This window comes from Anoplopoma fimbria, chromosome 10 (assembly GCF_027596085.1).
Source record: "Anoplopoma fimbria isolate UVic2021 breed Golden Eagle Sablefish chromosome 10, Afim_UVic_2022, whole genome shotgun sequence".
Classification (NCBI taxonomy): domain Eukaryota; kingdom Metazoa; phylum Chordata; class Actinopteri; order Perciformes; family Anoplopomatidae; genus Anoplopoma; species Anoplopoma fimbria.
The window spans coordinates 17520710-17547246 of NC_072458.1; the positions used below are offsets into that span (position 1 = coordinate 17520710).

At 40.2% G+C, this 26537-nt stretch overlaps 1 protein-coding gene across 1 annotated transcript; it reads left to right on the forward strand.

Moving 5' to 3' along the window:
- Window positions 1-20443: 20443 nt before the first annotated feature.
- cited4a (Cbp/p300-interacting transactivator, with Glu/Asp-rich carboxy-terminal domain, 4a) lies at window positions 20444-26216 on the forward strand. The gene is made up of 2 exons (XM_054605874.1): window positions 20444-20619; window positions 22874-26216. The coding sequence occupies exons 1-2, from the start codon at window positions 20447-20449 to the stop codon at window positions 23637-23639; spliced, it is 939 nt and encodes a 312-aa protein (XP_054461849.1). The 5' UTR covers window positions 20444-20446; the 3' UTR covers window positions 23640-26216.
- The last annotated feature ends 321 nt before the right edge of the window (window positions 26217-26537 follow it).

Here is a 26537-nt window from a genome sequence, read left to right on the forward strand (position 1 = left end):
GTCAGCTATTTAGCAGCTTTGTTCCAAAAACATTTGCAATCAGCCTTCAAAAATATTAATCAGTCAAAGCTAAACTGTGCACAGCATCAACCAGGGAGCTGAGGAGCTCAGAGGAAAAATGATCCTCTGAAAGAGCAAAGTTTGAAAATGAGCCAGCTGAAGGATGACCAGTATGTGCCAGCGAGTCTCGTGTCATCAGCATCAATAGCCAATCTGCAGACCTTCAAACATCCCAGCCGGGCGGCTCATGACCTTTCCCCAGGGATCGCCATGGTGACAGTGTGCTGAAGCAGCAGGGCAGACTCCCACTGCACTGGGAATCTAAAGTTTGTGTTATTCTCTACAAGAAAAAGGCCCTCGTTTGAGATATAACACTGATATGCAACACTGTCTCTGAAAATGGAATATGTCAGATTAAATCAATTGTGCCCTTTGTATCGGCTTGTTGATGTGAATATATGTTTTTATGATATCAATTCACTTTTGGCTTTAATTTTCATTATTCTCCTTGTTGTCTAAGGCATTTATAGTTAGTATAGTATTTTTTTTTTTAGGCCTTCATGACAGCTAAGCTATTAATTGAATATTGTCATGTTGTCTATTATGTTGGCTGGCATGGCTTAATAATAAATAGCTCAACAAGAATTGGATGAACTGTCAAATAGTATTTGTGGAGACAGTAATGTTTTCCATAGCCCTTTTTTAAAAGGCAGTAGAGAGTAGACAAGAAATAAGGAAGAAATGAATGCAAGTCCACCAGTCGGACTTGCGACGAACACAATGCAGTTTGTTTACAGCTCCTAAATCCTAAAGCTACATGCGGTCCTTGACATCTGTGGTTTTAATTGAAATATCGGAGCTGTTGTATATATTGTCATGACATTTGGTACGCACATGAACTCGCACGTTCCACACGGGATGAACTGTAAAAACTATGGTGATCATCTGACTTTACATCAAGTGACACCATCGGGTCAATACTTTGGTTTATGACCAAATACCAACAAAACTAAGATATCCCATCAGGCTCTGCTGTACTGCTGCTGTTTAGTGCAAATGACCAAGTGTTAGCAAGTTAGCTTGCTAAACTTGGATGGTGGACATAGTACTGCAATAAGTATGCTAGCATTGACATTGTGAGCACGTTGCCATATTGGTTTTGGCTTTCACCGTTCCAAAGCACATCCTCAGTCTTTAGTGCTGTGACTTGGACATTTACTTAATGTTTATTTATGTTCCCTATTTCTTCTCTGTATTTAGGTACTTTCTGTTCCTGCAGCCACGAGGTTTCCCTTAAAGGGGCAAAACAATGTCATGTCTTGTTTTTAAGGGTATGTTGTAAATGGATGTGTTTTGAAGTACGTGCCTGGACACACAGATGTGTTCAGACCGACGTGTTGTCATTGTGAGTGTGCGTGTTTAAATCACAGACACAGTGACTCAGCTCTGGTGCTTCAGCTGGCTTTAAGAAACAATCAGATGCCTAGTGTGGAGGCTGAACATTGGACCCCTCCTCCGCCTGGACTTGTTTGTTTGTCATCCCACAATGCACTGGGAAATAGGAGACAGGAGGGGGGGTTGTTTAGAAGAACAACAGCAGGGATCTTTCAGCCAAATGGACTTGTTTACTTTTGGATGTTTCCTTATCAGTGACTGTAATGAGAACAACGTTTAAAAAAAATAGACAGTTATTCCTCAGAAGGCGTTTATTCAGCAAACAATCAAACTGCCACTATAATCTGACATTTTGTCCTCTTAATGTGGAGCAGTGGAGGTTGACTGACAAAATATGACTCTCTATTAAATGATGAATTATCAGATGTAGGCCACATCTGTTAGATTATAGGGAACTGTGGTCCTTAAAACTCCCTGTTGTGATTGTTAGCTGTCGACTTCAAGTTGGATTTCAACACTTTCGGTGTGATCTTTGCTCTTGAGTGTTATGATAAAAGCCATCCAGCTGATATTCATGCTTTGTAGTTAGTTGAAATTAATTTGAAACATTCAATACCTACCTTTATCCTCTATTGTAACTGAGCAAAAACAAAGCAATCAAATAAAGAGTGGCCAGCTTGTGAAATCCTCCCAGAGCATTGTCAACTTCCGTTTTCAATGTGTGAGACTCAGCCCCCAAAGGAAATGTGAGTATTAATAACTCCTGTTCCTCGTCATTATCACCCCGGTGAAAACAAGAGCGTCATGAACGTAAGCCCTGCAGGATGATTCATCCACACACTAAGAATGGAAAAAAGCCAGTGAACAAGGAGCACGAGGGGAGTTTTCTTAGCACTGTTGTTGTATTTGAGGCATGGTGGTAAAACAAAAATGTCAAGGAGGACTGCAGGCCCTTTGGTTGTGGCCTTGGTTGTCATGGTAAACACACAGATCTGGTATTTTAAGCTGCACTAAGCAAATTTTTTCTATCAACAACCAAACAACTATTTCTAACGAGGAAGAGGTTACTAGTAGTGATGGATTCACAGAGAATTATCACCAACGCCACAGCCCCCACAGCTCTACGCAGAGTTTTAGCATCTTTAAGCTCATTGTTTTGGTTTTACGACTTGCAAATTTAACGTTTTAATTAAGTCTCATTTCCAGCTGCAGCATACAGCTTCTTCAGGAAAAGCTCTGACAATGAAATTCTGCGCTACATGACCAGCCCAAACAGACCGAAGTAGGTGGTGGACATCAAAGAGCATTAATGGAGACCTAAATGTTTAGATATTTCACAAAATACGTAAAAAACGTCTGACTGGCTGGTGGTGCTGAACAAAATTTTGTGCATACCCATTAAATAGTTATATAAAATATGTCAGTGTGGATCAAAGTGGTGGACTGACCAACAGATTGTCATTGTTAACACGGATAAAACATGGATAGGAATGGATAAGAGAGTAATACCTTAAAAGAGGTCAAAGGGCTTTTTGAGCCTCCTATACCAAATTGACACCAGTTAAGTCATGTACGTATATTTCAACAGGGGATCAATAGTAGATCCAAATAATCATAAATCATGTTCAGATTTTTTCTCTGGCTCTTTATTAATCAATGTACTTGTGATTGGTTATTTCTTGATGCCGTCTCTTTAATTTGTGTATTTCAAGAACTTATTCTGCTTTCTTCTGTGTTGTGACCCCTGGGGGTTGATTGTGCTGTTCAATGAATCTTTAACATACTGGCTGCTTTATTTGGGAGGCTAATACAACAGTATATTAAATATTAATTTGACTTATTAATAAGGCCTCAAATCTGTTTCTGATAGACACAGCTAGACCAGAAATTGTCGATTTTAATAGTTTGTTTTTTTGTACAGTTAAACTTTGATATATAACATGTTAATTAGGGAGTTTAAGAGATGTTGGTAGGTGGATTTTGGTTTTTGTTTTTTGCGGTAAGCTAAGGGAACTTGTTGGCTGTGGTTGTAGTCTTTTAGATATGAAATTGACATCAATCTTCTTATTTAACTATCGATAGACACAGCTAGACCAGAAATTGTCGATTTTAAAGTTTGTTTTTTTGTACAGTTATTGTTAAGGCTTATTAAGTGTATTACCCAAAATGTCAAACTATTCCTTCAGAAAACTCAATAAAATGAAGTAAAACATTTAATGGCTGAGGGTAAATAAGGAATATTTAGTAAAATGTAAGTCAGGGATCTTTATAAGTAAGACAAGTTACATTTACATTTAAATTAGATTTGAAGTAGCATGAACTAATTAAATTTTTTTGTGTAGGAGGTGAAGGTTGTAATAAATGGAAGTTCACCTGGTATGGTTCCAAAATTGGCTTCAGCTTTGTTGATCTAACCCTTAAACCCTGATTGATGCAATTAGCATCAAACATCACACACTTTTTTTTAGGAAGACAAATCACATATGTATTTTGTGTAGCTTAAAACATTACCTTGTCAATAAGAAGCATATTATATGTGTCCCCTTTTACATATCTAATTGTGTTTTTCGGAAAAGGGAACAGCAGTACAGGTGGCTTTGCATGTTGTCTCTGTGTTTGTGTCGGTTTCCTCTGGATGCTCCAATTTCAAGCTCCAAACACACATAGGTCAAGTCAAGTGGAGACTGTAAGTTTCCAATAAGTGTGGATAGACAAGGTATTTCCCTGCCTGTCACCCAATGCACTCTGGGAAGGACTCTTCGAAATACAATCACTGTCCATTAGTTTACATGTGAGAAGTTGATTAGTTAAAAAAAAATCCCACCATACAAAAAGTCAGGCCCAGCTCCATCTGACCCAACAACAAGAATTGAAAAACCTGGAAAATCCAACTAGGAGAACACAGAATGTAAAGAATGCCAATGTTGGCAGTTGTTGCTTTAATCTGAAGTAAACATGCAGACACAAAGACTACGTGATATGACTTGGCTGCAGTGTTTGGGATTAAAAGTGGCTCCAATAAAAGCCTGTGGATTGAACTGGGAGACAGGGAGCGTCTCAGGTCTCTTGGCATGTAGCACCATGCTGAGGCGTGGATACCGGGGGTGGGGGAGGGGAGCACCGCTCTAACTATCTATGCTCTGCTGAAGCACTCAGTAAAAAGAGGAAGCCGAGGGAACGCAAACAAAGAGGCAGCCCAACGGCTCTCTCACCACATTGCCAGGAAACTGGGTTGGGTTTAGATAGGGAGGGGGGTGCGAGGAGGAGGAAAGGGAGAAGGAGACCAAAACACAGCAGGTGTGCTCCGGCAGCATGTAATGTGTCAGCATGGCTGAGTGCGGCGCGGAAACATACAGCGAATTTTCAACAAGGTTACAGTGATGTTGATTTATCGTTCACCTTGCTGAGCCGAGCTCAACCCTAAGCTTTGGCAGAGGCCCTGCATCTAATATCATTTGCTTCCCAAAAACTCTACACTCACTCATATAAATGATTAAAATTTGAAATTAATTTCAATGTCAGTGTGACAAATGATTAAACATGGTTCACACAACAATTGGTTTTAAAGGAACTTGATCCAGAATGCTACTCTGATAGGATTTTCAATTCAAGTTTCACTTCATCTTTGTTCTCTTTTGCTCATATTATTGTAGTTTCCATAACGTTAGTCACTCAGGATGTCGGTTCAACCAAGAGGACTGAATGTGCAGTTGGGGCTTTTGCTTGCTAACCTTTGGATCAACTACTATGCAATTCTGTTGTTCCGACAGCCCATTATTCTGAAGCCCCAATAGCCGAAAAATGAAAATGGAAAGAAAGTTCATAAACTGTTGTGGATGTCTACAATGGACAGTTTGGGTAATAACTTTACAGTTGGCTTGTTGTTGTCTCTTCTGAATAATTTGGGCTAACATAATTTAAGCCTGCATCGTATTATTTCAGCAATAAACTAAATACAAGAAACAAATGATGGACACAACTATTTAAATAAGACCCAAGTTGTGACCCAAGAGGCATTTTTTATTGTAGGCCAGTTTTATGTAATGATGCTCGAAAAATGCGGGGCTTTGCTATTCCATCACATGCCACGTCTCATCATTTACCATGAAAGTGAAGTTATTTGCAACAACAATGGAGCTGTCACATGGGGCTGGAGCTGCTGCTGCAGAGGTGCCTGTTTTCCCCCCTCAGACAGCCTCCCTCCCTCCCTCCCTTCCCTCCAGTCGTCACTCCGCTCCCTCCACCCCCGTCCACGTGCTCTCGCTCATCTGGATGCTCATGGGCAGGGCTACTTCAAACACGTGCTCCATGCCACCCTGCCGCCCCTCCCACCACCTCCACCACCACCACCACCACCACCACCTCCACCACCACCTCTCTCGCTATCAGCCTATTTTCCCTTTGTCCAGCCCGTCTTGCTCTGTGTTGTGTAATTTACCCAAGCCTGGGAGACATGTGATCACTCTGCTGGATACCAAGAACTCCAGGCAGCCAGTGTTTTTGGAGGAGGAGGAGGAGGAGGAGGAGGAGGAGGAGGAGGAGGAAGAGAGGGAACAAGGAAAAACAATCTGACACAAACGGCCGACTATCAGGACATTCTGTGCGACCTAAGCACATGTAGACCCTGCCAGAAGACATCGACTGCTCTTAACTGAAATTGGTCTCAGATTAAATATTCAAGTACAATTTGTAGTGAACACTATAATAAGTCCCTCGGCCTTGGGGAAAGTAGCCACAGTTGAACTCAGAGTTTGGTTTTAATTTAAAAGATTTGATAAACAATGTAAGATTGTAATAATAATAATAATAATAATAATAATAATAACTTGATTTATATAGCACCTTTTAAAAACAAGGTTTACAAAGTGCTTCGACAGACAAGCCAGCAAAACAGTGCAATAAAGAACAATCGTTAGGATAAAACTCAACAAAGAAACAAAATGAAATAACAAGAGACAATCAAATAAACGAACAAAATAAATAAAATCAAGTGAAATAGGTAAAATATAGTAAACAAATATAAGATAAAATACTAAGACCAAATGAAAATGAAACAATAAAACGACGACATCACATAAAAGCCATTCTGTAAAAATGTGTTTTAAGAAGTGATTTAAATGGGTAAATAAAAAATCTTGAAGATTGTACTTGTCACATGACACACATAAGGACAAACCATACCTGTAGTTTGGCCCCAATGTTTTATGACTTAATTGACGTAATTGTATTTTATCCACATTTGATGAGGTCTCTATGATTGTCAATGTTGTGAAGAGAGAGAAGCTATTTTGGGAAATAGGAAAATATATGGTTCTTTCATACAAACTGAGGTAAAAACGAAAGGATTGGTTTGTACTAACAAATATGTTATGTTAGCACACGTTATATTTAGTTTTTCCAGGAAGACAAGATGATGGTGCACAGTGTGTATGTTATGATCTAAAAGGGTTTATAAGGTATTTTTCATCTAAACTGAAAAAGGACAGATACTTGGTTTCAGCTGCTGTAAAAACTATCTTGCCAAAGTTCCCAAAGCTACATCTACTTCAGTGGCTATAGACAGATTTCCAAGATAGCAAAACTAGATGTTGATGTTAACATTTAAATGTGCCAGCTGTTGAAAATAAACAATATAAATGCGAATGAACCTGAGTTGATTCAAAAAGGTTGAAGACGTTTGTGTTTTAACAACTCTTGAGTTTTGTAAGTTATTTTGTTCCGTTTTGTCAGACGCTTTTTAACTAACTCATATTAATATTAATATTTACAGATACAGGCACATATTCAGATATCATTTTATGGTGATTAATGTTTTGGAAAATATTTTGATTCATGCAGAACAGCAGCACTGTTTTAACCTTTAGCCATCAATGGAACAAGAACTTCTCTTCCAGTTCCCTTTGTCTTCACTCGTGTAGCTCCACATATTGACACTTCAGAGTTGCCCTACATAACCTGAGATTTCTATTGGAGCAGAAAGGCTAAGTGCCTTGCTTAAGGCCATGTCAAGGGTGTTACGCACTCTTTTTCCCACACACCTTTTCCCAGAGTGTGTATCCCATGTTGTAATCACCTGCTCACACATACTGCTTCTCTGCTTTATGTCATTATTCACTTTTCACCATTCATTTTGTCTGTCCTCAAAAGGTTTCTCTCATCGAGCATACATTTTCTTTGGCCATGCTTTATCAAACAAACATCTACCTTAAATTTATTCAACAGAATTAAGAAATCTAAGTCAATTTTATCTTAAAAACAGGAGTTGTTTGTGAGCAAATGCTTAAGGTGTGACACAATGTAATACGTGTAGTCTTCACAATATCCACAGATTTCCTTTAAAGGTAACCACCAGGCAGCTTGTTATTCACCTCATCATGACTCTTCTTCTCCACAACAGTTCAACAGCACGTCACAGGCCTTGGGGGCAGGTTGTTATCCCGGCTAAGAGCAGCCAGGCCAAACACAAGTTTCCTAACATGACTGAAGCAAAGAGAGCGCAAACAAAATAACAGGGCGGAGAAACAGCATTCCAAGAGTGCTAAGAATAGCAAACTGGACCCTGTGCTCCCAGCACTAAGTTCACAACTAGTGTTAGGCAACGAGCAGAGTGAGTCTGAGCACGTTGCCAAAACTTTGCCAGGTCGATGTGTGTGCTGAGCGGAGGACTTTTGTACCTGAAGCTCCAGTGCAAGCTCGTTTAAAGGTGCAAATAAAAGTAGAAGCCAGGTCTGCATTTTACATTTTAAATTACAGGTCATAACTCCAAGGTTTTTAATCATTAACCACTGGAAATGGCGAATTATTTCAATAAATGAAAGAATTACTTACTCTAGTAATCCACACGTAAAACAGTGCTTCCTGCAGCAATTGTGTTGCCATTTTGAAAGATTGGACAGCTGCCAGAGGTGAAAGATAAACTAGATAAAAGAGGAAAAGATCTTCTGTATAGCATCTACATTGATTTATCTTCCACACAGGGAGGGACGTTCATCACGTAAAGTGACTGCACTGAGTGCTTCTGCCTTTAGTTGCAGCAGAATTGTCTGTACTGACTTTCATTGACTTGCTATCTTGAAAGAGATCCCCTGCACTTTGATAAAAAAAAAGGCATAAAAGATAAATTACATAATAGCTTAGTAATTTTCCTTTTTCTTTGGAGTTCCATATGATCGTGGTTGACTGATCTTATGTGAACGAGGAAGCATTAGTCTATATAAAAGTTATAAGAAATGTCTCTGCTCCTCAGCCTTACAAAATCCTGTTTTGTGTGAATTATCGCAACATATTTTCTTAGTCAATACATACATTTTAACTCGTAATAAAAGGGGTTGAAAGTGAAGTGAGTTCAAACCATGTTAGCTAGACTGGTGAGGCTAATCCAGCCCAAAGGAGAACATTTACAATGTTCATTTAGTAATTGTTTACTAAGATGACTATTTCCCGCTACTTTACTGCAACAGTAACCTTACAAATCAATGCAATCGAAAAAAACAGGATTATGTTTAATGACAAAAATCTTTACATTTAAATTAAAAATTTAATACAATTGTCATACACAAATAAGTTTGACCTCTGCATTTAATCCACTCTTAACCTTTTTAGTAGCCGCTGGCCTTGTTTGAACATTCATAGCAGCTACAGTATAGTTAAAGCACAGCTGATGTATTGCCAAAAACTGTATAAAGCATTAAAGTTATTCAGTACTTCAAAACACTTCAATACTTCAATAATCAAACAGTTCATAGTATTTTTCATTGCTGGAGGGAGAATCCGCCTTTTCCGCACATCATTAAAATATCTTTTCACAGGAACAGGACTGTATATATAAGTCACTCTCCTGCCAGCATATTTTCCAAAATGCCACGGAGGAGTGATGGAACAACTGTAGGAGGCTTAGCGTCTGACGCGGATGGTCAGGGGACACTGAGGAAACTGACTAGTGCTCAGTGACGCAGAGACAGAGACATAGTGCAGGGTAGTCAGCGCTAACCAGCCATGAAGAGCTATTGTCAGACTCTCCGTCTCTGCTGGAAAGACAAGGAGTCTGGTGGAGCTTTTGACAGTCACTAGAAGCACTTTTATGGCCCTTTGAGAGTCACTGAGTGGGGTTGAGCTAGCAGCTCTACTACGAGAGGCTCTCCAACTGTGTGTCTGGGGGGGTGGTACATAGCCATGGCTGTGTGGTTTTGGCGTTTAACGTTGCTGTACTTTAGCCCCAAATACTTGGTGAAGCTCTGAATACAGCCTTGGACGGGCTCATATGTTCTGTTTAGAGAAATAAATCTCATTCATGTCCGACCTCTAGGTGCTTTATATTTTACATTAATATCACAATATTTAATACATTGTCAGTGAATGTTTGTAGGCTTCTGAATGTAAATTGTTTGCTGCAGAGTCGACTAATACTAAGCTGACAACCTGTGAAGAAACAATCAACATTGTTTTTATTTTTTATTATAATTATATTGTCATTTTTTTTTATTTATTCACTAATGGTAGGTAAATGCTAAAATGCCTATTTTATCAAGGGAAAGCCCATTAAAAGAAGCAGATGCAGATTTCTACTTGTAGCCGTTAGAAATCTGTGATCTATTGTCTGTCTTTGTTGTTATCATCTTTGTTTTTATTATCTGTATATCATAGGGTTTTTTCACTATAAGAGAAAATAAGATAACTAGTGAAAATGTCAGGTCTTATTCATGCAGGCATCGTATCATCTCATTTGTGGTGAAGGAACATAATCTTCATATACTAATACCCCATTCAGAACAACACAGGCATGAGGTTTAAACCTGCAGAGTTGTTAAATCAGTCAGTCAATTTGTCTTCTCAACCCTCCACACTTCTCAGCCTTTTCGTCCACTATGCAATTGTTTTTATTTGAAAATGACATTTTCATTTAATGTCATTGACATCAAAACATTTATCCAATTACCCGTTTTATCTCAAAGAGAACCAAAGAAAGAGAGAGAAAGCAATGTGTGGAGAACACAGAAATTGTATTTGCTTTTCATGTTATGTCATTCTGTGTAATCCTCTGGGTCCACAGTAACATTGTGAAACAGAAATTGCAGACTAGAGTCTCTGTGAACAGTGACCACAGATGCTAAACCTGTGACAGTAATATCATATGAAAAGGTAAGACACGAGCTCAACCAACGTTCATTAGACATGCGTCGTACATTATGTCTGTCTCCTATGACAACAGGCTCATCCTCATTGTCTGTGAGCCTCTGTAGAAAACATGGATTTCAATGGAGGACACCATGCAACAGTGACTCATAGGGCATTAACTCAACTCAGTATGAACAGACAGTCTTGATGTGTACAAACAGGCACATTGTGCCTCTATTACTCATAGATACTACACTGTAAAAAATGTCCATCTGAGCAAGTCTTTAAGGCTGTATCAACATGGAAACTGACAAAATCCCATTACATGTTTCCCCTGTTGTGTTAAGGCCTGGTCACACCAGCTTTTGAAACAACAACATTTTGTATCAAATTAAATACATTTTAATGGAATGCAGTGAGTGGTGAATTAGAAATGAATCTGCATGAATTGTTCAAACTTTGATCCACAAATGTGTGCCTTTGACCAATCAAATGCCTTCTTGACAGTGCCGACCATTAAGCGGACGAAGACCCGGAGAGTTCAAAATGGTTGAGCTGATGTAGCTTGATAGCTGCATTGCACCATTGACTTTTCTTTCTGTTTAGAAATGGATTAGAACAGCCATGGGGGACTAAACTCAATAGCAGAGAGAAAGTAATGAGAATCTCCGGGTGATACCGTAATAACACGAACTAGCACTATCGTTGCCGGTTAGCTACAGCAACTAGCCTTGCAAGGATAGCAACTAAGTCACCAAGCTTATTGCCCAACATTTCACAAAGGTGCATTGATCAACTTTGCTGGACAGCTTTATACAGATCTTGTATTTTCATATAAAATTGCAGAATCACAGTTTTTAAATTCCAGTCTGGTCTCCAAGAACATGTGGGGCAAAATTGTATTTGAAAGCTCAATTTGGGAAATTGTCAGCATTGCCATGACAGTAAGTAAATCATCGTTCATTTCATGGTTTGGCTGAGATAGCGTCAGAATTGAAGAGTATCCAATACACAGCCAGACAGTTATATTATTGGTATGTGGGCTTTGAACACTTTGAATCAGTCAATATTTGTAGTTACCTTTAACCAGATACTTTTTTTGAAAACCTAATGTAGGTACAAAAACAAACGTGACATCTCTCATTCTTACCCTGAGCTGACAGCAAGGTCTGTTTGACCTTGCTGTCAGCTCACATTGGTATCAGATATGGGTTGTGTGTTAGAATAGATTGGAATAGTCATTCAAAAGAATCAGACAGAAGCAGTGGAGGTCTGAAGTGTCAACAGAGCCACAGGCAGTTACATAGGGTACAGTGCCATTGGGTTATCATTATTGACTGTACCAGGAGCAGCTCTGATCCTTAAGACGTACAGTTACGTTGTGTTTAGCTGTTTAAAGTAAAAGAAGTTGAAGTTTAAGGGAATTACCCTTTTTGCATGCTTCTTGGGCGAAGATTGACATGTCCATACATACAGAGATAAAGTCAGATTGCTAATAGCCTAGCTTATTGCAAAGACAGGAAGCTGGGTAACAGTTAGCCTAGCTCTGTCCAAAGTTCAAAAAAATACAACTACCACTAACTTGAGCGCTCAATAATTAACAACAACGTACTGTGTTTGTTTTATCCATACACAGAAAAGAAATGGAAAAGGACAGGTTGTGAGCTCTGATGTTGCCATCACATGCTTTGCACACCCAACCATCCACCCTCACCTCATTCCTATGACTTTTAGATACACAACGACACACTACTTCCTTTGTCATGAAAACCTAAACACAGGTCATTCTAAGCTTTTGAGCAGAGGGAATGCCCATGATACCATTTGTTTGCCTGCTGTTCTTCTCGAAGCATTTACCTCTCGTGGCATCTAGATATGCAAATAGTGTTAGAAACCAGGTCACTCTGAACAATCTGGTTCCGTGACAGCCTGACTGAATTACAGTCACATGTTCAGTTGGGGGAACTATCTTATTTTGACTTTTAGCAGTCTCTTTGTGTCCGTTTTTTAATAAGAATCCACAGCCATGTGTAATGATTGTTTTCCTTTTATCCTACCGCTCAGCTGTCATAGCCATACTTTACCTGTCTTTATCATACTCATTTAAAAAGCGGATCACACTTCAGGTTTCATTGATGGAAAACAAACATCATACATCGGCATGCAAAAAGACTGTACTTGCAAAAGTATCTGTATTAACCGCCGTCACCATTCCACAAGGGTGAAAACCTCTCTTGTGAGGCTGACTCGACGCTACTGCAAAAAAGTTAACTGTAACCCGGTTACAGACTGTTCCGGTTTCTTATGATAATCCTGTTGCCGTGAACTGTTTTTAGTAGAACTGCTTTCTACCAAAGCAATAGTTCCTATGAAACTGTTGACGTTACGTATTCTGTGGACTATAAAGAGTAACCAGGACATGGTTTCTGAGAAGAGAAATGACCACAAGCCAGATTCCATTAATTTCCATTGTATTGAAGGGTGACAGAAATTTCTATTATAGACATCTCAAAATCTCAGCAACTTGAACAATAACTATCTGCATAACTAGATACCAGAGAGAAACATTTTTTGTCATAATTTTAAGTCAGCAGACTGTTTAAATGACTGTAATGTAATGTAATGTAATGTTTAAACATGGAAGAATGAGCCAGAACACTTCAAATATAAGTTAAGAAAGTCGAGTTTCAAGAAAATCAAAGTAAATTCACCATAAAGATGAGAATTATGTAACAGCTTTATCCTTAATATCTGTTGAAATTACTGGAGATGGAGATTTGTCAGTGTCTCTTCGTCTGAAAAGGGAAGTCGTCTGAGAGAGTAACCACTATTGCACCAGTTTCCTGTTGCAGCTTTGCGCTCAGTTGCATTGTGTTATTGCCTTGTCACATTTCTACAATCTCCTCATGTTTATCTCATAAGCAACAAGAGTTGACAGGATCAGACCTTATCCTGGCAGGCAGGACTTGTAAAGGTTGTCTAATGGAGGTTAGAGGGGGTTGGGGCAGGGGGGTGGTTTTGTTATTAGGTGGTTCGTTGTTGGCCAAATGGAACCGCTGGAGCACAACGCAGCTCACACCAAGAGACCCAGGAATCTGAGAGCCGGCCCTCCCCCTCCCCATGCACACACAGACATTAGGATAGAAACAGCACCTCAAGCACACATGCATGAACGCATGTGGTTGCACACACACAAACACAGACTAATAAAACAACATATGCTCCTGTTTCTACTACCTGGAGCAGCAGGTGGGACGCCCCTCCCTACTGACGAGGGAAAGGGGAGGGAAAGGAAAGAGGACAGGAGGCCCTCTTTTATTGTTTGAAAGTGAAAATGATGGTTTGACGGTTATATAAGGCTCATAATGTCATTTTGGTTCTCTGTTGATATGATAGGGAGAATGTCGATACCTGACTGATTCCAATGCATTTTAATCAGGTCAAACATATCGCTCATGAATCATGGTTTAAGTGTGTCAAATGATGGCCTAAATATTTTATCTCAAAGAGCAAAGTATCAGCGACCCGGTCACCATAAAAAAAACCTGTATATCAGTACATGACCAAATGTAATCACATTAAAAATCCAATTTACCCTTTGCTACGACCCCGAGCTTTTAGAGATACCATCGGAGCCCACACTGTCACTAACTGCACTTCCTGCATGAATATTATCTACTTTTTGTAAAAAGGAAAAGCGATTTCAAAGGAAGCAGACAGATTCAGCAGTGAAAACAGGTTAAAAAGATAAACATAGAAGCTAAAGCCTACAGATTACAGTGTAAAAGTGAACCACCACATCACCTGCCGGTAGAGACAGAAGACAATGAAATTAAAGAACAACATTGTACCTGTAAAGTCTTTCTTCGCTATAACAATCATTCAAACAGCATGTGTAGACATTTAGTATACCTTCTGTAGCTAGCGTAGCATAGAAGTTCTAATGTATTGCAACTTACTTTGCTAATGTTAGCTCCACAGGTTTTTACATGGAAACATAACGTTATAGAAAAGCACATCTCATTCATGAGAGTCTTTGGAGCAAAGCCGTATAGTTGTCATACCCTAGTCGGAGCTGGCCAAAGCTTAGCTATGATTGGGTGTTCTCTGTTCCATTCTCTGATTTAGCGAAAGGTAAATTACATAATAAACTGTCTTGAGCTGTTTGATTTATTAGCATACACAATGTCAGAGAAATGAGAAATGATGCCATCTTTACCTCCATCCCATATAACGTGAACGTGGCATTGGATTTGAAGATTAGGGGGAGATTTAATTGTTGCTTTGTTCAGGATTTTTAAAACAGATTCCATTTCAAAAAGCATATAGCCGATAATTCACAAGATTAAATTAAGGTGGATTTCAACCTCATATCTGTTTCCCAGAAATATCTCATGTGAAAATCATATGGTTACAGTACCCAGTGCAGAAAGAAATGTGAAAACACCCATAATTGTCTTATTTATCATAAATGTCATACACAAAGAAATATGACAATCATACGGCTCAATGACTTGAGAGGCAGTTTAAGTTGTCTAAGGACACATGGTAACACATTTTACTGTACCTAAGAGCCAATTTATTCCAATGACCTTTTTACAAATCTATTTTGCGGAGCTCTCTGCCTGGATGAGGGCAAGTGGCAGAGCGGGAGCAGCAGCTCGAGCACTGGTCTGTTGTGATTACCTCGTGTGTGGCTTTGCCCTTCTGCTGGCAGTAATTGCCTTTTGCAAAAACTGCATTAATCATGTTGTGACAATACATAAAGCCCTTATTGGAATAAGCATTCAAAGTGGAGACAGTGTGAGGAACGGTTGGGCTGTGGGGCCGGGAAGAACAGGGAACAAGAAGCAGTGAGTAATACGAAACCTGGATATATACGGTGTAAAGGAGGGGGTAAAACAAGAAAACAAGTACAGAAAAAAGAGACAAACAGGCAGAGCGAAAGTAAATCAGTGCTGTTGTCTTTGTTCTAGCAGTTGCACATAAACAAATTACATATAATCCGTCCTCCTACATTTGCATAGAAGCTGTGGTCATTACATAATGTGGCACGCAGTTCAAACACAATAGTATTCTCTTGTCAACATGAGCTGGCACAAGGCAGTAAAAGATTTGTATTTCAGGACCACTGAGTCATGGACTCGCAGCTTATGAGTTATGATCAATAACGGAGAGTAACAGTCTCATTGGTTTACTGTCGGAACACATTTTCTATCTCATTCGGACCGGCAAGTAATTCTCAGACAGGCAGATGGGGTCAAATAAGTAGAGTATTCTGAAGGGTTGTCACATTATTACACCTAGCCATGTCTGACAGCGTTTGACAGCGTTCAGCAAGGCGGTGCAGAACGAACTGATGTGTTTTCCTACGGCAGCTAGGAAAGGACATTTTTTCATTACAAGTAGAAATCTTGCTTAAAATTACACTTAAAGGAAACATCCAACATTTTGAGAAATATTCTTACTCCCTTTCTTACCACGAGCAGCTGACTAACTTAGCTGAGCAAAAAGACGGGAAACAGGAAGAAACAATGTCCAAAGATAACAAAATACACCAGTTACTTCCTGGAGTCTACCATAGGTTGCCTGGCAACTGATCTTGATCCTGGTAAAACGGTGATTAGACGTTTTGACATTTCAGTATTTGGACATTAAAAAAAACATGAAATGTGAGATTTAGAGGTGCTGGTTGGCAGATTGTAATACCTTTAGCTATTTATATTAAATATATTTATTTTATGTCTCTTTTTGCTAGGCTAAGCTAACAGCCTGCTTGCTTGTGGCATGATTCTTCTCATCTGGCAAGAAAGAAAATAAGCTATCTACCCAAATTTCTATCTATCTCTTTCTGAGAGAGAAACATTATACCACTCTAAATATTGAGCTACAGCCAGCAGCCAGTTAGCTTAGCATAAAGACAGGAAATAAAGGTCTGACCAAAGGTATAAAAAATTGCCAATCAGCACCATTTGTGGAAGGGATTATGTGAAGGTCTGTTTCTTGACTCGATGCAATGAGTATATTGGTTGATTGGAGTCTTCATGGAAACTCCAGGAAGTCACTGGACATGCCGGTTATGAAATGGTATTAATTAATATAGGGGTGCATGGCGGATTTCTTTGGAACGAGCCAGGCTAGCTGCTTGTTTCCAGTCTTTATCCTAGACTAAACTAATCTCCAAAATTAAAACAATTAACCTCAGCTCAGCTAAGCGGCTGCTGGCCAGAGCTTCAAATTTAGCCTACTGTACAGACAAGAGAGTTATATCAATCTTCCCTTCAGGCAATTAAGAAAATAAGCACATTTTTATGTGGTAGTTTGATCTGTAACAATGCATCATATTATAGAATCTTACCATATGCGTTGTATAGAAAATTCTACTTTGAAAAGTAACTAGTAACTGGCTGTTAAATGAATGTAGCGGAATATAAAGGACAATAATTATTTTGAAGTATAGATAAGCATAAAAAGGAAATAATCAAGTGAAGTACATCAAAATTGTACTTTAATGTAGTAGTATTTAGTAGTGAATGTAAATATGCAACCGCTGGATATCAAACAGAAAAAAAATCACAAATTCAAAGTCCAGCTGTATTTGGCCGAATAAACAACAGCCTGATATGAGCACTGCTGAGAACAACTGCTCCTTGTAAATAAATGGAGGAGGCTGTTGCTTGGATCAAAACCCACAGAGTACTCCCAAAACAAAAAAAAACACACACAACACAACACAATGGTCAAGTGAATCGGCATTAGAAAGAGGCTGGAAGTCTGGCTGACTTTAGGGGCCCAAAAATAGGACGCATTCCTCTGCAGCGGAGGGTGTGTGTGTATGTCAACAGGAATACATACCAAGCTCCTGCTGAGGGGGTTTGACTTTCTCCACACAGGGAGGGAGGCCAAAACAAAAGGACTGGCTGGTGTTGGCTCGCTCCGGAGCGGGATGGAGGTGGTTTGATTTCCATCACGCTGCAAAGAACAAGGGGCCATGTTTTTAACACATGCTTCAGTGGAGTGTGCTATAGCTCTTTCATTAAATCTCTATCTTGTAGTTGTGACCAATGCAAATGAGGTTCAAGATAACAAAGAAATTAATTAATTACTAAATCACTGGCAAACATTGACTCCTGTGACGTCAATGGACAGGACAGCTTTACATCTACCTTGACTAAAACGCCTTTTACACTTGGCACGCATTCTTCTTCCTCGTCAAAACCTGGTGCCTACATTACCCACATTGCAACTCGGCCACCAACAGTTTGCTGATAGATTTGTGTGTGTTATGCTAGTGGCAGCTAATGTAGCCTTCAGCGTTTAGCCTACAGCAAAAAATCTACAGAGATCTCTTCAGCTCACATCTGTCTAACTCCACAACCCCAGATCATTTTTTGTTTTTAAACTTCTGCCCAAACTGACGCTGACTCAGGTGACATCACTTGAGGCAATTTATCAGATTTCACACAGCTCCCACTGGTGACACAAAATACTTTAGACTTTTGTAGATGAAGTATGACTCCCCAACACCTGGAAACACACCTTGAAGTGTAAAATTGCTGGAGTTTCTCTTTTAGAGAGCTGGATACAATGTGGCAGTTTACTCTCGCTGTCATTTTGTTCTGCTAGCCGACTGTGATACTGTGACTAAAAATCCCCTAAACCACCATTATAATTCGGCTATGGCTCAAGAGGTAGAGCGGCTCTTCCGCTGCCATCAATGTATGATGTTTGACTGGTTTAAAGTTTACATAAGGCGCTCTGAGTGGTTGGACGACTAGGAAAAAAAGTCTCATAAAAGAGACGTCTGTAAAACTGTTGACATGACACCTGCAAACAGGGTCAATTATTACTCACAGTATCATACCTTTTTAAACTGTGAAGGTTTAATATGTGTCAAACTTTCCCTTTAGCCTAGAAAAGCCAAATTAGTATCAAGTAAGGCTGGTGCAGCAAAATGAGTGGACTGAATTGACCCAGGGGCATTTTGCTTACGAGTACAATTTATTATTTGTCGGCAAAGGTTTTGTTTTTCTTTTCTTTTCTTTCAAAAGTTACAGAGTCTTATTTTAAACCCTTAAAAAAATAACTAAGCTAACAAAAAATGACGTGGCAACATGTTAGTATAATTCATTAGTGTTCTTAATGCTTTTCTTTTTATTAGCATATTACATTACATTTAAAATAAGTGTTAGTGACAGAAGCACAGTTAAATATGTTGAAGAATGTCGGTATTTGGTTTTGACTTCTGCAATCCTGTCTTCTAAATATCACATTTATACACTGCTACGTGAAGGGGAGTGAAATTGTTGCGTGTATTATGTTCACCGGCAATTGTTTTTTTCCCAGTCCATTTGTTGTTTCTTTTATACATGTATGGATTTTTTTGTACAGTACACTTCCACCCTATGAATGTTCAATCTATCTCTAACACCCTTCCCTTCGTAGATCGGCAGAGAAGTATCTTTGGAGAACCATAATTCCAGTCTTAGGCTATATAAACACTTTGGTTAAAGCTACACTTGTCAATATAATAATTTGACAATGTATCAAATGACTGTATGTGATGTGAAAGGTGTCTTTCATATTGACAAATCCACAGAATTATCACCAAATCCTGCTCTTCCGCCCGGCTTCATAGAGTTTTTTAGCGTTTTTTAGCTCATTGTTTTGGTGTTGGCTTTATTCAGCTCTGTAGAACCTTGAGATGGAGCTGGATGCTTAATAAACTGAAGCTTGCTTCACCTTCACCTTCTGGGATAACTTTTGTATGAGTCTATACTATATTATTTAAGGAAAATCCACCATAAATTATCCAACCAAGTGCTTTGAGGTGTAAAAATGTTTAGTTGCCAAAGGCAGTTATTGTAAAGAATATGCAATATGTTGACGAATACAGATACATATGTTAAGATTGTGTGACTTTGCAGATGTGTTTATTAAAACGTTATTCATATCGAAACATAATCTGGAAATTTGACCTTTGACCAACTTTGTTTTGTGCATGTTCTACCTGGATAAAGTCACTCCCTTGTCAAATTTGCTGATACAAATGAGTGGTTGGTAGCCTATGTTTTTACATTCATTTGGAGACAAAGGCGGGCTTGCAACACAGTCAGGGTATTTTTTTTATATATATATTAAAGGCCTTTTGTCATATATATTGGGGCGGCTGTGGCGTAGTGGAGAGCAAGGTAGTTCTCCAATCAGAGGGTCGGTGGTTTGATACCCGGCTTCGGCAGTCGATGTGTCCTTGGGCAAGACACTTAACCCCAAGTTGCTCCTGAAGGCTTGCCATCGGTGTGGACTGGATGTTGCATGAATGTTAGTTAGAGTCTGATGGTGGCACCTTGCATGGTAGCCTGTCATCAGTGTGTGAATGGGTGAATGATATGTAATATACTACTGATTGTAAGTCGCTTTGGATAAAAGCGTCTGCTAAATGACTGTAATGTAATGTAATATATTATTATTGAATAAATGACAACATGATTATTTGATCATTTCAATATTACTGTTGTTTTCATCCATGTGCCCTAACAGGCCAATGATAAACATCAATACAGCCCCACCACAGGTACATTTCAGTGTAATGCAGCTTGTTTAAATATGATTTCCCAGTAGTAGATGTGATAGTTATGTGCCTGCAGCCTTCAAGGATCCCGTGCAGCTCCACTTTAAACAATAAGCTTCCAGTGAAGAGAGTGTGGATCATTAGGGATTATAGTATAAGGGTGATGAAGGCAGGCGGCAGTGAAATCTCTCCAGGACGCACAGAGCTCTGCTGCTCCGGTGGATCAGTGGAGGTAGTTAGTGAATGTTTCTTTGCTCAGTGATTAAGGGGGAGGACCAATGGCAACAAAGGAGACGGAGAGGACTGTAGCTCCTCCTCTCGCTATCTCTCTCCCTCTCCCTCCCTCTCTCTCTCAGTGCTTTATAGATGTATATAATCCCTGAGTTGACCCAGAAAACAAACTCCTCTGACTGCCGAGACGTCGCAGAGTTTCTATCCGCCGCAGGGCTGCATGTAGCCGGAGCATCAGCTGGAGAAACAACCACCGGCACCGATCCAACTTCTCTGTACGGATTTTGTTCGACATTAACACATCCTAGGTAGGTGTCGTGTTCTGTTTTTGCTCCATTAACAGGTAGAGAGGAGGCACTTTCAACCTTTTTTTTTGTATTTATTTATTTCATTTATTTCATATATCTTTATGCGTAATGGAGAGAGAGATAAAAACGCGCTGATCGGATCCGCTTGCTCCATCGCACCTTGCCACTTTGCGTACTTGCAGCGTTATTGTACCTATTATGTTAGTGGAGGTGTTGTATGGCTGCGGATGTCAAATAGCCCACATGCAAAGAGGATTAACAAAAAAAAAAAAGAAAAGAAAAATGAAAAAGAAAGAAGAGGTTTCATGCTTGTGTAATAATGGCAGCAATTATTATTATCCTCCCTCAGACTATCTCTTTTTTATTTTATATATTTTTTTTTTTTACAAAGTGGCATTTAGCTGAATGATATCTGCAAAGAAGCCCGTCAGATAGGGTGTAATTAGGTAACACAAGAGCAGCATTTTAAAGGAGGATTTAATGCTATTGGGGGGTGGTGGGGGGTGGGAGGGGGTGTTGTTTGGTTTTATCAGCACTAAAAGGCTTGAATGGCTACAAGCAGCCAGGGGCACCACCAGAGTTCATTTTTATTTTGGGGGGGGGTGGATTTATAAGCCTGAAATGTCTTTGTTTTCACAGACAGAAGCAGACATTCATGCTCTATTGCTCGCTCTGGATGTTTTTTTTTGTTTTTTTCTTATTCATGATCATCCCATTTAGTGGATACAATAATGTGCCATCAATTTTTAACAAGCCAATCACGTTGGCAGCACATTAGAGCTTCAGCGTGAGCAGGATCTGTCTGTCATCTGTAGGTAATCTTAATTGAAGATCTTTTGTAATGACTGTGGGAAGACAGAGGCAGTGTGCTGTGCGTTGAGATGAGATGAGGGGGAGAAGAGGTGTGTGTGTGTGTGTGTGTGTGTGTGTGGTCTGGAGAAGCATTCCTCTGCGTCCTTTTGGCTGCAAGGGTATTGCTGCCCTCCCTCATCGGTGTGATACCCAGTGGTAACTCACTGATGGTGTAATTTTGGAGGTTTGAGATGGGTTTTTTTTTTTTTTTTTTTTTTTTTTTAACAGGGACTCTTTCGCTTCGACTGGAAGTGGTTCAAATACAGAGAGAAACTGGGGAGGAGGGGAAGGAGTTTCAACAGAAAGACAAGGCTTGCTCTCATAATAACCGAGGTCTATTTTATTGGTTTCAAAAAGGGCAGCGATTTTGGTGTTGCACTTCTATAAAAATTGGTGGACTCACAGGAGTTTAACTGGAAGCCAAGACTGAGAAATCCAGAATGTTAGTCTCTACAATGGGTAAAAATCGTAAAACACACCTCCATTTCCTATTATGCAACTGGATAGCGTTTGTTTTGTTACACCCTCCCTTCCTCCTAAATGTTCACGAATTTCAACACCACACCTCTAGTTTGTAGTGAAGACTCCCAAGTATACAAAAGAGTCTCAAGCCCTACCGGAGACAACCTTGATGGCATCATCAGGGTAGGGCTGGGCGATGTGTCGAATGACTTTGATAAATCTTTTGTTTTTGTTTTAGCACAGATGTTTACAGTGTCTATCAAAGTATTAGAACAAGCACAAAAAGGTTACTTTGATTAGATGATAGCTTGTGACATTAGCTGTCTGGAGTAACAACTGTCCTGTAGATAGCTAGCTGAATCTTAACGGTTGCTGCTATGAGAGGGACGGACTGGAGAAAGGCCTCCATGGGAGTCAATGGAACAGTGTGCAGATTCTGCTCAGTTCAGTTTGTCTCGACCTGTTGGGTAAAAGAAACACAAACAACTGGAGCAGATGGATTAGTTTTATTAACGTTATTCTCCACTTCTTTCAAGCTATTTGTATGTTTAATATGTATAACAAAGAAAGCCTCGCAGATGCTGAAAGGGCTTTATTATTTTGCTCGACTGTCTCATACACAAAGTCCTAACACATATGTTCAAGTCATGTTTTAGGCTCTCTTTTGGAGGCAAAAAGGGAAATAAAACTATTTTGATAGTGAAGTAACCCAAAGCTTGCCCAATCCCACTCCAAGGTTATTCTTTCAAATTTTAGACAGCGCTTTCTAGAGCCACAAAAGACGTGTAAAGGCTGAGAACCACTCCTCCTGATGAGTAAACAGAACTCCATAAGTGAAGTGGGTGGATTGCCCCTTTTCATATCTGGATATTTACGTTGTAATGTATGGGTTGTATTTAAATAATCAAATTTTAATGTGTTCAAATATCTGTTTTTTCAGGGCAATAGAAGCCATGGCTGAACACATGATGATGCCCATGACCCACGGCTTCAGGATGGGCATGAATGGACCTCCTCAGCACAACGGCCAGCCCGGCCTGCGCACTCTGCCCAACGGCCAGGTGATGCACTACAGCAGGAACCCTCAGAGCAACATGGAGGCCGCCATGAGACAGCGGCAGGCCATGGTGGGACCCGGAGGGATGGCCGGCCCGTTGAACGGAGCTCCCATGGCCAACCACCACCACCAGATGATGTCTGGGAACATGATGTACAATGGCCAGAGTCAACAACAACAACAACAACTGCAGCAGCAGCAGCAGCAGCAGCAACAGCAGCAGCAGCAGCATCATCACATGCACCCCCAGCAGCAGCCGCAGCAGCAGCAGCAGCCCGGTGGACACCAGCAGCAGTACATCCCTGGTAACCTCACCTCCCAGCAGCTTATGGCCAGCATGCACCTGCAGAAACTCAACACTCAATATCACGGACACCCGCTGGTCTCAGCCAACGGTCACCACATGCCCAACGGTGCTCAGTACCGGGTGGGTCCGGCCCAGCTATCAGGCATGCAGCACATCGGGGGCCCTTTGGGACTAAACGGCATGGACATGGATCTGATCGACGAGGAAGTTCTGACTTCGCTGGTGCTGGAGTTTGGGTTGGATCGCGTTCAGGAGCTGCCCGAGCTCTTCTTGGGACAGAACGAGTTTGACTTCATATCAGACTTTGTGTGCAAACAGCAGCCTAGCACCGTGAGCTGTTGAGCAAAAACATCCGGAAGCTGGTCGGGTTTTGTTTGGACTGGACACCCCCAAAGAATGACTGAGCGGTCACAGTAGCACAGCAAGAGGAGACAATCTCTCTGTTCTGTTTGGGTGTTTCTGTGTTCTGTGTTATTTGACAGTGACTAGTGCGCCTTCACACAGACCCGCCTGCGAGTTGATGAAGAATTGTAAAGAGAGAAAACGCAGCAGACACACCAGGTTTCTTTTCTTTGAGCCGGTGCCAGAAAGATCTGTCGTCTTTGGCCAAAATTGAGGCATCCTGATGCAGCGGACTCTGTCTGTACCCATCTGGCCCTCAGCACACGTGCCTGCATTGCCAAGGCTTTGGGATCATTGTAAAGTTAACAAACACAACGGGGGAAAGGCCTGAAAAGACTCACCATCTGGGTCTGTTAGATTTCTGTGGCATCACTTAATGTGTTTTATCTCTGATGCCACCTTCAAATAGTAGCAGACGTTTTACAAATTTATAAAAGCTAGTCCTCTGAATTTGTTTATATAACGGTGAAGGGATTAAGAACAGAATTCTTTTTTTTCTGACGTACATATTGAAGGCTGGCTCTTCAAAACTGAGTTCCTACAAAAAAGAAGTACACATTTCTTAGAAGAGAAGGAGAGTAAGGTTGTGCAGCATCCGTGGGTAACGTGACGCGGTTTATCTCGGATTAGTTGGGTGAAATGTGCTACATTGATTATTTAGCTTTCAGTGTCATTTACCTGACTCCGATTTAATCTGCAATCATTAAATGTATCACATCTGTTCGCCGGCTAATTAGCTGTGATTGAATCGTCGGCAAAGTAGCGCATTGCTTAGAGTGTCTGCTGTAACAAAGCATTTATCTTTAGGAAACGGCCTGTCTGCTCCTAGACATTTACATGCTCATTGCAAGCAAAGTTTGGGTTACTGCTGAGTAGAATTACATGAACTGTTGGGGGAGGAAGAAACATGTTAGCATATGAGAAACACCATTACTGTGGCCTGTTGCAAGATCCAAGAAAAGCCAAACAAAAAAAAGCAGCCATCAGAGGGTGAAGGTGTTGGTCACAGATCTGAGTCAGGATTTTTTTTTTTTTCCTTTTCTGAAACAGCATCGGTTTAAAAAAGAAAAAAGAAAAAATAGAGCGTGATTGCAGAACTTGCATCTGTGTGTTGTTTGTGTATGTCTGTGTGTGGTCAGTGCAGTGAGGCATTTAAAACCCATTGAATGGTGTTCTCCTCTCTAAACACATGGCCCTGTTTGCTGAAGGTTGATTGGAGGCTGCGCGGGGAAAAGAGGGGGAGCGTGATTCTGATGCGTGGACACAATGTGTGGACACAGCAACTCCCCGGCAGCACTTAGTTTAATCATTATTTAAATCTGCTACCTGTGGCATTGATTTCATTCGGCAGAAAGAGCTAGTGGGGAGCACAAAGCGTGCAAAGTTGTTGTTTTTTTTGCCATAGATTAGCTTACTCTGCTGCATTTCTACTGATTAGATATAAATTACATGTTCTCACACGCTTGTCTTAATTGAGGTCGGCTTGCACATTCTCCAATGACTCAATAATTATAAAACGGACATGTTCTGTGGCGCTCTCTCTTTTTTTTTTTTTTTTTTTTTTTTTTTGCGCAGTTGGTAATTAGGTTTTTGTCAAGGTTGCTGCTCTGCCGCTGCAGGCTGGTTGAGAGAGAACTTCCTGCACTCGCAATGCTATTTGTGGAGCTGTCAGAGGGGTCAGGCCTGCACTAGTGCACTGTGTTAATCTGTTCCACTACAACTGTGCTGCTGTCCCTGTCTCTCTGGAGATCTGCCATCTCCCAAGCTCTTGAGTCAAACAATGGGCATTGAAACGCTGTTGTAAAGGCAGAGAAGTGCCAGCGAGTTCACGCTCTGTTTCACTTTCTGCCTGGCAAACTGTGACCCGACCGAACTCGCAAGCTCACAGTTGAAATGGAAAATACGTCTGGCCTTAGCGGCACAGTGGCCTCTGATTACCGCTATATCAATTGGCGCAGCCTTCTTGTGTATTGTATCTTTGTACTGTAGACTAGAGGTGAAGTTGATCTAGACACATTTAAGGTACTTTCAAAAAAACAAAAACATTGTCAGATGTAAATGTGAATCAGTGGCTGATTTTTTTGATGTGTTGACAAGAGATTATATCCTACATTTTTACAAACGAGTGTGTAGATACATTACGAGAATACCAACGGGTTTTTTGGGTGCAGGGCCTGAAGCTTTAAGACCAAGTACACTGCATGTTAAAGGAAGCGTGAGGGATGCCACCCCTTTCCCATAAAGCAGCTGAGAATGTACAGTACAACACATTGTGGGAACTTGTCTTAAGATGGTAGATAAACGTGTGAGATTGTACTCATTGTTCAAAAGTACACATCATTCATTTGGGTAAACCCCCTCCTCCTCCTTCTCCTCCTCCCCCTCCCTCCCCCTATACCCTTCCCACTTCCCCAAAAGCTTTTGTAAAGTTATTGATTCTATTTTAAGAAAATGTATTTATTTTCAAATAAAATATTTATTTAAAGAAATTATTTTTGTGTATGTCAGTGATTCCATTGTTGAGCACAATATAATATTTTAATGTTGCTATATAACAAGCTGTTACTTGTGTTAGCAGTCTGAACTGCAGCAGCTTTGAGATGCTGTCTATTTGTCCTACGTGAGTTTTATTCTCTTGTTGGTTTAGGCCACTTCCCCACCCACAAGAAGTGATGAGCAAACACAAGAGAAAAGTATAAACTACATATCCTAAACAGAAGTGAGTCAGCACAAAGCTTGAGCCACCTAGATGTTTTTTTAAGTTCATTGTGTGTTATATAATTTGAAAATGTTAATTTAAAAAGCCAAAAACGTTGCAAAGTGACAAGGGTAAAGCAA

Excerpts from the sequence above, each read along its gene's own strand:
- cited4a (XM_054605874.1), top strand. The coding sequence starts at position 20,447 with ATGTATATAATCCCTGAGTTGACCCAGAAAACAAACTCCTCTGACTGC. Across the intron at positions 20,620-22,873 it reads TCGACATTAACACATCCTAG|GGCAATAGAAGCCATGGCTG; the intron begins GTAGGTGTCGTG and ends CTGTTTTTTCAG.